Source organism: Ictalurus punctatus, chromosome 17 (genome assembly GCF_001660625.3).
Source record: "Ictalurus punctatus breed USDA103 chromosome 17, Coco_2.0, whole genome shotgun sequence".
Lineage (NCBI taxonomy): Eukaryota > Metazoa > Chordata > Actinopteri > Siluriformes > Ictaluridae > Ictalurus > Ictalurus punctatus.
In genome coordinates, this window is record NC_030432.2 from 14,134,531 (window position 1) to 14,146,637 (window position 12,107).

A 12,107-nucleotide genomic window follows, 5' to 3' on the forward strand; every position below is an offset into this window, starting at 1 on the left:
ACTATGGTCCCAGCTGCTTGAGATCATTGACAAGATCCTCCCGTGTAGTTCTTGGCTGATTCCTCACTGTTCTCATGATCATTGCAACTCCACGAGGTGAGATCTTGCATGGAGCCCCAGGCCGAGGGAGATTGACAGTTCTTTTGTGTTTCTTCCATTTGCGAATAATCGCACCAACTGTTGTCACCTTCTCACCAAGCTGCTAGGCAATGGTCTTGTAGCCCATTCCAGACTTGTGTAGGTCTACAATCTTGTCCCTGACATCCTTGGAGAGCTCTTTGGTCTTGGCCATGGTGGATAGTTTGGAATCTGATTGATTGATTGCTTCTGTGGACAGGTGTCTTTTATACAGGTAACAAACTGATATTAGGAGCACTCCCTTTAAGAGTGTTCTCCTAATCTCAGCCCGTTACCTGTATAAAAGACACCTGGGAGCCAGAAATCTTTCTGATTGAGAGGGGGTCAAATACTTATTTCCCTCATATAAATGCAAATCAATTTATAACATTTTTGACATGCGTTTTTCTGGATTTTCTTCTTGTTATTCTGTCTCTCACTGTTCAAATAAACCTACCATTAAAATTATAGACTGATCATTTCTTTGTCAGTGGGCAAACGTACAAAATCAGCAGGGGATCAAATACTTCTTTCCCTCACTGTAGCTGCCATATGATCTGTGGAGCTTGCTGGCGGCCTAATTAGGAAGAAAATGGGGAAGAAAAAATGTCTCCGCTACTAAATATCACCTTGTAAGGCTTTAGCGAAAATGGCAAAACTTTCATGTATATGGAATTTCTAACTCCGTTTTCACTATTCTAAAGGTTTTCTGCCAAAAGACTTCCTCATAAGCTCAGTTTTTTTAAGAGCACTGACATTTTGTGGTAAATTACTGAGCACTAACGATGATGATGGTGGTGTGACAGAGAATTAATCTTAATTTTTTGTTTAATGTTTGTTTTATCAATCCAGTTTTTAAAATAAATACATCAGGGCTTTCTGGTATCTTATCACATCAAAAGAAAAGTATTCTGAAGTAAAAAAAAGACATCATAAAGGACCATCCTGGGGTATTATCTGGGTTACTTGAAAAATAATCCTAAATCTGCCTAATTTATGGGGGCCAAGATATTTGTCCCAAAATGTTTCACTTATGTTAAGACTATTTAAGGCCAATAAATACATTTAAACACAAACAATTAACAATGTACTGTATTCTAATGTTCTTATTCAGAAGAACTGCCTCAGAATACATGAAGTTTGGTGTCACTTTTTCTCGTCTTTTTTCTCCACCAATATAAAAACAGGGACGAGAGAGAGAGAGATCTTACAGAGATCTTTCATACAGTGGTATGAAAAAGTATTTGATTTCTTATTTTGTGTATATCTATGAAATTTTAACAAAATCTATGATAAAACAAAGGCAACCTGAGTAAACACAAAATATATTTTTTTTAAATGATAGTGTTACTTACTGAAGCAAAAAAGTTATCCAATACCAACTACGCCTGTGGGAAAATGTATTTGGCCCCCATAGTTACGAATTCCCCAAATCTATGAAGCTGCATTCATAATGGGGTTCAGCTGGACTAGACGCAACCAGAGCTGATTACTGCAAACCCTGTTCAATCAAATCAACACTTAAATAGAACTTTTTCAACAGCATGAAGTTTATTAAAAGGTCTTACCCAGTAACACACTATGGCAAAATTGAAAGAAATTCCAGAAATGATGATGAGGAGGAAGAAGGTGAATGAAATACATCAATCTGGGAATGAATACAAAGCTATTTCAAAGGCTCTGGACTCCAAAGAACCAGAGTGAGAGCCATTATCTCCAAATGGAAAAACTCAGCACATTTGTGAACTTTCCCAGAAGTGGCTGACCTTCCAAAATTCATCCAAGAGCACAACTACTCATCCAGGAATTCACAAAAGATCCAAGGACATCATCAAAGGAACTACAGGCCTCTCTTGCATCAATAAAGGAGTCATGAACATCACTGTTCATGACTCCACTATCAGAAAGACACTGGGCAAAAATGGCATCCATGGAAGAGTGGTGAGGTGAAAACTAGTGCTAACCCAGAAGAACATTAAGGCTCGTCTGAATTTTGCCAAAACACATCAATTGATGATCCTCAAATCTTTTGGGAGAATGTTCTGTGAACTGATGAGTAGAAAGTGGAACTGTTTGGAAGACAGGGGTCCCGTTACATCTGACATAAACCAAACAGAATATCACAAAAACATCATCATACCTACAGTCGAGCATGGTGGTGGAAGTGTCGCTGCTTCAGGGCCTGGGCACCTTGCAATAGTTCAGGGAAACATGAATTCTGCTTTCTACCAGAAAATCCTAAAGGAGAATGTCCAGTCTTCAATCTGTAAATTGGAACTCAAGCACAACTGGATTATGCAGCAAGACAGTGATCCAAAGCACAGGAGTAAGTCCTAGGCCTAGAAGTAAGTGAACGACTGATCTCCAGTTATCAGAAGCGTTTGGTTGCAGTTATTGCTGCTAAAGGTGGCACAACCAGATTTTCATTTTAAGGGGCCAATTTGTTTTTTACATTGGTGATAGGTGTTTTTGCTTCAATAAAAAACAGATCAATAAAAATGGTTGCCTTTGTTTTAACTTGTATTTTGTTTGAAGATCTAAAACTATTTAGTATGATGTACACAAAAACAAAATACTTTTTCACAGCACTGTAGATATAGTATTATTCATTATTGCATTCAAAATGACTGTCAACAAGGTGGGACAAGAGGGAGAACACGTTATTGTTTTTTTTTTTTTTTTTTTTTTTTTTTTAATTAAACCCCCTCTTTTTGTAATAATGTAATAGGACCGTTGCGGTTTACACAACTATTACTTTCTTTATGTTCTGTGTATGTATTCTTTAAAAATGTATGGTCTGACAAAAAAGGTACTCTGCTGTTGGAATGTCCCCTCTACATTCTTTGCTTTCTGCTTGTGGTAATTATACCTTGACGGAGATTGGTCGCGGTTGGGTAAAGGGTATAGCGATTGCGACAACCAACCTCTCAGTGTCTTGGGAATATTACACAACACCAGTGCGCCTTCCGATCAAATGAAACTCTTATGATCCTTAACTGGGATGAATAGTCCTGCTGTGCCAATGAGACCTTCTGCTACTGCCATTTGTGTGGTGTTTCCTATGTACTCAATCCGAACTGCATAATCTGTCACCATCTTCAAGAAACAGCTATAGACCCACCTCTTCTGTGGACAACTAACCAACCCATAAAAAAAAAAAGAATGAAAGAAAAAAAAAACCTTACTCTGGCACTTACACCTCTACTCTTTGCACTTTGCTTCTTCTGGAACTCAATTAAAAGATCTCGTATGGTAGCACTACTTGTATTGTTCTCTGCTTGATATCGCTTTGCTTGCATTTTCTCATTTGTAAGTCGCTTTGGATAAAAGCGTCTGCTAAATGAATAAATGTAAATGCACTCAGTATCCTGTAGCGTCTGAGTATGTTTTAGTATCTCTTATGTGGGTTGGACAGAAAAAAAAATGAAATAAGCTTCACAAATTATCAGATATTTCAGGCCACGTGACTAGTTGCTGCAACATTTGAAGACGTTTTCTATTCATCCGAGGCTCTTTATTAAGAAGATAGGAAAGCTTTTCTGTTTCAGACTGCTCAATCCTGTCCTGAATACAAATGTACAACTTTGGCATCATCAGATCTTCATGATCTCTTGGAGAACATTACACACTGAATGACTAGGTCTTGAATCCTTTGATAATCACATGAGATCATGGGATAATCATATATTGTGACTTCAAATCTTCAGTGAACACGTTCATCAGAAATATCACGCAGTCAGTGAATGTTGTGTCTCTACGCTGATCACAGGGCACGCTCGTGCGGTGGTGTGATGTAGTAAAAGTGGTGTTTACAGAAGGATTGTTGCATAGGAAGGGAGAATGATCTGTACAGCTGTTTTGTTCTTCTCTTATTATAAATAATCACACAATAGCCAGTGCATATTAACCTGGATATACAGTACCGAGTTTGTCTAGGGTTATAGATAGAAATAGCGCGAGTGTGAGCCTATAAAGTGTGCTGCAGCGAGTTAATCACGTTCATGTGCGTGTGTGTGTTCTGGGTGTGGGGGAGGGGCTGTATGATCACGTTTAGCAAATATATAGCCTAATAATATTATAACAGTCGTAATAACCGAAGAACACTACACATCTGTACCATGCGTGATGTTTTCGCGCCTCACGAGGTTCCTTTGACTAACTGGTGAAACCTGACATGTCATACAGATGCACACAAGTCTGCGACTGTGCCAACCTCAGTGCGCACGCGCAGCTTCGACGCGACTCGCTTCTCAGCTTCCGCCGGCTCTCGTGCAGAGGCACTGCACACCGCTTCATTCATTTTCTCTCCACTCGGGAAGGGCCATCCTTGAGCTCTCGCTTGTTTTGTGATCGGTTTTCGTTTGGTTTCCCGCAAACAAGCCGTTTTAACCTCGCTATGGCAAACAAGGAGGAGAAAGCCGAAGGGAAGGAGTCGAGCTGGAAAGATTTTATCTACAACCCGCGGACGGGAGAATTCCTGGGGCGCACTGCAAGCAGTTGGGGTAAGAAAACCTCTTGAAAATGCAGAGATCCCTGATTACATAGGGTTGGCTGTCAATCTCTACACTGCTGCTTGGACGACATGAATTGATCAGAGGGCAAGCTTGAGATGTTGCGTTATAGCGCAGTGTCTGCTCGCACCCATGCAGTTTCTTTCCTAATGGACCAAAAACTCTCCTTTTAATCTTATATGTTGATTATTACAGTGACTGAGCAGATTCTCTCTCTCTCTCTCTCTCTCTCTCTCTCTCTCTCTCTCTCTCTCTCATTCACACACACACACACACACACACACACACACACACACACACTATGTGGCCTTTGGAGCACAACCGATTCGAGAATTATCTACTAAATGATCAATCCTTTATGTCATTTGTTTGTAAGCGCTCCCTGACTGGGGGTATTGCAGAGCTGGGTGATACTCAGGGCTTCACTGCAGGCTCTGCTCATTACAGCGCTTGTTTGATGGTGTGTATGGCGGCGGTGTTCTTCCACCCCGAACACGAGGCTTGAGGATGGGGAAGGAGGGCGGGGGGTGCTATGTTTAGTCCTTCCTTGGAGCCAACACGATGCGCAGACTAAGTTTACTGCTGTCACCTTCATAATAAGATCATAGGAGAAATACACTGCCGTTCGAATTACTGACTGCTGCAGCAGCAGCGCGCGCTCCACATTCTCGCCTCGCTGTGACGCAATGACGCAGAACCTTACGTGTGTAATTATGCAAATGAGCCTCTGCCGTATTCCTCTGCAAGAAGAGGAAAATTCCGCCGGAGTCTTTTGGCGGATCTTTAGGTTGAATGAATTCACGCTATAAATGCCGATTAGCCCTGATCCAGATGCCTTTATCTCAGATCCCGCAAAGCCGCGGGTGTGTGTGTGGTAAAATGTAACGTGCTCCTGTAGTGCTGCTTTACACTACATTCTAAAAGATGGGGGTTGGGGGCCACAGCTTCTTAGATTACTCCAGTTGCCCAGTTACAATCTATAAATGAAATAGCAGCTGCCTGTTTATATTTTTGTGTTTTCATGAAATAAAAATCCAAACCTTGTGTGTGTGCATCGCCAGCTCTGCAGTCTACCCCCTTTTTTTTTTGTTGCTCAGGACTGGTTTCTCCTTGATGTGATGCGCTCTCTCTCTCTCTCTCTCTCTCTCTCTCTCTCTCTCTCTCTTTTTCTGTGCACCCCTCCCTCAGTGCTTCCTCCTTCCCTTTGGTTTCAAGGTCAAACTGATTTCCTCCATGCTACTGGAGGCCCATGATTAGATGTGAATTATCATATAGTGTAAAAAGGCCTTGATTGTTGACAAATACCAAAATATTGTATTAGATGCCAGTTAGTTGCATTAGAAGTAAATAAGCAGGGAATTCCTAAAGGATAGTAGGTGTTGTGTTTTTTGTTTTTGTAATAAGGCCTTGTAGTTCAGTACCTTGAAGGTTAAGACATGCTATTGAAATACAAAATCTTAAAATAATGTATCCATGTAATGTAACCTTAAGGCCATATTTATATATTCCCTCTATTTTGAGGCACCTGTAATTTGGAATTGGAGAAGGATGTAATACTTGGCTGCATGGTTTTGTGTTAATCACATCCGGATAGCTGTAGTGCACAGATGTCATCAGATCGTCTTCCGTTCTGATGTTGTCCAAGCTCTGCTCTGCTGCCATCTCCTCAGCTTTTTTTCCGCATTACAGTTTGTATTAAATCTGATTCATTTGTTGAATTCTTGGTTTGAATGCTCGTTCTTTGCTGAGTTCATTGCAGAATTTAGAGTTGCTCCTATTCACTTTCTCCTCCTTTTCTGGAAAAAGACAGCAGTGGCAATATTTATTTCCCTTACCTAAATGTAAAACTATTGCTCTTAATTCTAGGTTTAGAATGTCTAGTAGGAAATATTGGCTATATATTTTAATGCCTTCATGATTAATAACCAGAATGTAATATATAGATTTTTCACTAAATTATAATTTAAGTCTTCAGTCTTGCAAGTAGTTTAATTTAGAAAGTGTTACTGACCTGCTTAGTCATCGTCCCTTTGTATTGGATGTCAAATCTGTGAATGTGTATTATGAGGCCTGACTCAATCAGACTAGATATTTATGTGTCTGGGGCAGACAGGATCATTCAGTGGACTTCATTATTCTACAGTACATTCAGAGCAGGTGTAGGTGAAGCATGAACCATTTGCAGTAGAAGCTATACATCCTTAATACCTTAAGCTATACAAGTCTTTATACCTCATATAATCTATGAAATACATGGGTGAACCATTGAGTTTAGTATAGGTTTGCTTATAATACCAAAGATTGTGACAATTAATTGGAAAAAATGGTATTCTTTAAATTTGCAGCTGGACTTTTTCTGATTGGGTGTTTTCAGCATCATGACTATAACACTAGAGTGGACAGTTTCCTCTTAATCTGGTTGATGGAGTTGTTGGCACTGTGGGTAAAACTGAGTGAACAATAAAAGGGGAAATGTCTGTGGCTAATTCACTTACTCACTTAAAATATGGGAGAAATGGGCTCACATGATTCTGTCTTCTCGGATAATAAGAAAAATCCATCTTTAACAAGGGTGCCAATCATTTTGAGACAGCTGTATTTCCACCTTGTTTTGCAACCAAGTTAGGTATTTAGGTTGTTCCTTGGATGCTTTCCTGTGACTTGCCATCACAATCACTCTGGTTCTGCTTTAAAATATATTGACCTTTGACATGTCAGTCCTGTCTGTAAATCCCTGTACTGACAAATTCCCTGTTTACTGGGAGCAGAAACTCATTAAATCTCTGCTTTGTCAAGTTACTACATTTGAACACCCTACCCACATTATTGTTTGTGTCACAAGAAATCTGTGAATCTAAGGTAACTAATGCAAGCAAAACTAGAAGTATAACCTTAAAAGGTGTCGGAAAGTGTTTGAGTGTCTAAACCATGTTTAGTTCCCTAAAGAACATTTTGATTGATGGCTCTTGAATCATTTCTTTTTGGTTGCAACAGAGAATGAAAAATCCCATGATGATGATTATACGGTTTGTGGCCACAAAAAAAAAAGGGTAAAGAATCATGGACTCGGTGGTTCTTAAACAAACTAAATTGCTTCTTTATGATCCATTAAGGCATCCAGTTTTCACCTAAATAAACTAAAGGCAGTCATTTTTTTTAAATTCAAAATGTCTGTATTGTTTTTTTTTATCTGATCGTTTAAGAGTTACAGCTATTGTCCTATTTGACCTTCAACATATTGTAATGCCTCTTGCCCTGTTAATTCTCTTCCAGTTTTTGAAGGCTGAGTGATGATACCTTCTTGGAAATGTTCTGTGACAAGGGGCATGGCCTCTGTCTGGTCTCTGACTGACCAATCAGAATGATGACTAAGTAACAGCTAAGTTGGATGCATGAAAAATCTATTTATTCTGTCTACATGAAGTCCCTGCAGGAATGGCAGCACAGATGCTGGTGTGTTGTGTTCATGATGGAGTAATGGAAAAACTGTAATGCCAATATAACGTTTATCCCATACGCTCACTGCACTCCATGGAGAGATGATGAGTGATGAGTATTGAAGGGATAAAAGACTTGGATTTGAGTTAATGGCCAGGTCTTTCCTTCTTATAATTTTGGCCCTTGGCCCTGAGCACTTCTATGTCCCACTGGATTAGCCCAGGTTACAACAAAGCAGCTCTGAACCTACTTAGCCATACATTTAATCATAAAGAGAACAACACAATTAAATTTTAATCTTGACTATGATGTACTATGTCCGTACAATCAATTGCGATGACTGTGATCTTAGATAAACATAGTTAATGTGGGTAACATTAGTGTTATCAGATTTTGAATTACAGTTGCGTGAAAAAATAAGTACACCACATGGAAAGAGTTTTTTTTTGTTGTTGTGTTTTTTTTAAACATTTGGGTAAGCAAACATTTGATCCTCTTTGAGACTGCCTATTAATAGAGGTGATACACTATCAAATGACATAAAATGGAAATTTTGTAGTAATTTTCACAATTTAAATTAACAATAAAAACAGAGAAATGACATGGAAAAAATAATTACACCCCTAAATTTATCACATCTTCAAATCCACAAAATTAGAATCAGGTGTTCAAGATTGAGTGCCAGTGATCAGAACCTGCTTAGGGAGTGCAGGTGGAACCCTTCTTATTTAAACCTCTCGTATCTAGTGTCTGGTGTTCCCTTTTGTTATTGAGGTGTGTGGTGTGATCATGCCAAGATCTAAAGAGTTCTGTAAGGCCTTCAGAAAAAAAGATTGTGGATGCCTATGAGTCTGATAAGAGATTTAAAAACATCTCCAAATTATTTGAAATGCATCGTTCCACTGTAAGGAAAATAATCTAATAATCTATAAAAGATTTCAAACGACTGCCAATTTGTCTAGGCCTGACCGTTCCAGCAAATTCAGCCAAAGAGCAGATTGTCTGATGCAAAAAAAAAAGTCTCCAAGAACCCCAAAATTTCATTACAGGATCTGCTAGTAAGTCTTGCAACTGTTGGTGTCAAAGTACATACTCCTACAATCAGAAGGAGATTGCACAAATTTGACCTGCTTGGGAGGCGTGCCAGGAAAAAATCTTTGCAAGACTACAGTTTGCCAATGAGCATATAGGCAAAGACCAGGCCTTTTGGAATAATGTTGGAAAGTTGTTTGTCCACAGTTGGGCTGTGATGGTGGCCATGACAACTGCACCTCCGCGGTGGTAGTTTGCCACCGCGGTGGTGTCACGTCACACATGTTTCTGCTTGAGTGGGCACTGTGACAAGTACAAAGTACAACATATTGTATACAAGTATAATAATAACAGTTGCTATATTAATTTGTATTTATAGCCTACCATATAGCGGGAGATTTTATATTAATACACATTACGCCTTTTATGGTGTTGTCTGTTCGTTTGATGCGGGTTTGTTTGAAAATCCAGTCGGGCGAATTCTGCAGTTTCACTTCAGGTTCTGCTGCTGCTGCGATGGAGCTTGTTGGGAAACCAAATGTTACATCGGTGATCTGGGAACATTTTAGATTTGTGCTTAATGAGAGAGAAATGTGTGACTGTGTCCACTTCCTCACTCCTCTTCTTCTCCTTCTCCCTCTCCCGGGGTTAATCACAATACCATATACCACAGCGCCCCCAGGCTGTTTCTCATTGCAACAACATGACACAACAAGGCTAAAATAAAGCATAGAAGCAAAGTGCTAAAATAAAGCATAATAAATTTTTTTTTTTTATATTTAGGCTTTTATTTAATTTAAGCCTATACAATTCAATGTATTCAATATATAGTGTATATATGTGTATATATATATATAATATATAAATATAAATATAAATAAAATAAATTTTCAAAAAAAAAACTGCCACCATCACAGCCCTAGTCCACAGTAACAGCAGACATGTTTGGTGCTGGACAAAGACAGCTTTTCAGGAGAAGCACCTCATACCAACTGTGAAGCATATTGGTTTGGGGTTGCTTCGCTGCATCAGGGACTGGACAGCTTGCATTCATGAATTTAACTATGAATTCTGCATCATAACAAAGAGTGCTTGAAGATAATGTGAGGTCATCTGTCCAAAAGTTGAAGTTGAACTGAAAGTGGACCTTTCAACAGGATAATGCATACTAGAAAATGGCACAGAAAGGAGAAATGGAGGGTTATGGAATGGCCTATCAAAGATTTTAAACCAGCAGTACATGCAAGAAAACCTTCAACATTTTGCAACTGAAAGAATATTGCATGGAAGAGTGGTCAAAAATTCCAGCAAGCCTGGTGAACAATTACATAAAACACCTGCAAGAAGTTATTTCTGCTAAAGGGGGCAATACCAGCTTCTGAGACCAAGGTTGTACTTACTTTTTCCATCAAAGAAGATCACATCTATTGCTGTTTCTTTTAACAGATGACTGAAAAAAAGATATTATTCCTTGAGGTTTTGTTCAAGTATATCAACTTATTAATAGGCACTGTTTCAAAGATGCTCAAAAGTTTGATTGTCCAAATATATCAAAAAAGCCAACCATTTCCATGGGGTGTACTTATTTTTTTCACATGACTGTATAAGCTTTACACTCATACATTTTAACTGTCTAATCAATCACAGTGCACTGTAAAAAAATTCCAGTCTTTGCTTCATTAATACAGGTTTTTCAAAGTTTCTGTGGATGGGTGATTGTTCTACTTGGAACTTTTTCCAAAAAGGGAAAAAAAAACTCCTTCAGTTGTAGGGTTCCACCAATGGAAGAAACTGAAGAACAAGTGCTAGATTCAACCTTCCTTCCCTACGAAGTATACACATGCAAAACTAAAGATTGTTAGACCTGATAGTTACAAATGTTCATGGCATATTAATTTATTTTCTTATTTTTATTTTGTACTACTGTATGGATGATTACTGACAAACTGTCAGCAAATAAGTAGTGTTGCATTTAAATATATATAATATATAAAATTATTAATTGACTCTAGTTGAATCTAATTATACAAATCGGTACAAAATTGTAATAATTCACAATTTTAAAGCTTCAGTACACAACTTTAACTTCTAATCTTAATCAAGTTTTTAACTGTTAAAAATACTGATGATGCCCGTGATAAAAAGGTATTGTAACATCATTTATCACGATCAATGCTATATCTTCATATTGCCCTGCCCTAGTATGTAATGCATACTCAAATAATGTGAATGAATGTCCTATTTTAATTTACAGATTGAAAAAGACACTTTACTTTTAATTTTAAGAAAGTTGCAATAAAACATTTCCCCCCCCTAGATTGGCTACATAATTAAATGATTGTGATCTAAATATTGAACAAAATAACACTAATGTATATATTTAAAAAAAAAAAAAAAAAAAAAAAAAAAAACTATTTTAGGCATTATCATGCATCCCTAGCATTCACATCAGCTTTTTACAGTCCATTATAATATTATCTTTGTTGAATGACTGGATTTAATGGCAGTATTAGTTTTAGTCTACCAATTTCTGAATGATCATTTGTTGCTTTGAATAAATAAATTAACACAGTGCACTCAATTGGAAATGAATAACTATCTCTAGCAAGTATGTAACATTTGTGCATTCGGTAATATTTAGTACTTGAGAGGAAAAGACTTGGAATCCAGTTAGTATGTTAGACATTACAGCAGATGGACTTTATTGAGGCTTTGTGGTGTGGTGTGTTTTTTTTTTTTTTTTTTTTTTTTTAACTTGCAGTTTATGTTCATTTTTTTTTGTTTCTGGGCTTAAAATATGAATATAAACAATTCCAAGCTGGGAAAACTCAGGTGGCTATTGAAATTCTGCGAGTTATTCCAGTGTTTGAGCCATTCCACACATGGCTAATGTATCTTGGATCAAACAAGACGTCACAGACAGACTGGTCATGTAATGACTAATTTGGTGAGATGAATATGAGCTACAGGAACTAGAGTGACCATTTAAAATCTTTTGTGTGTGTGTTT

General features: G+C 38.0%; 1 protein-coding gene across 1 annotated transcript in view; it reads left to right on the forward strand.

Moving 5' to 3' along the window:
• Positions 1-4,339: 4,339 nt before the first annotated feature.
• Positions 4,340-12,107, forward strand: part of atp1b3b (ATPase Na+/K+ transporting subunit beta 3b) — a 28,065-nt gene continuing 20,297 nt past the window's right edge. Inside the window, exon 1 of the mRNA XM_017490198.3 lies at positions 4,340-4,619. Coding sequence (XP_017345687.2) covers positions 4,514-4,619 — 106 coding nt within the window. The 5' untranslated portion in view covers positions 4,340-4,513. The remainder of the gene's footprint in view (positions 4,620-12,107) is intronic.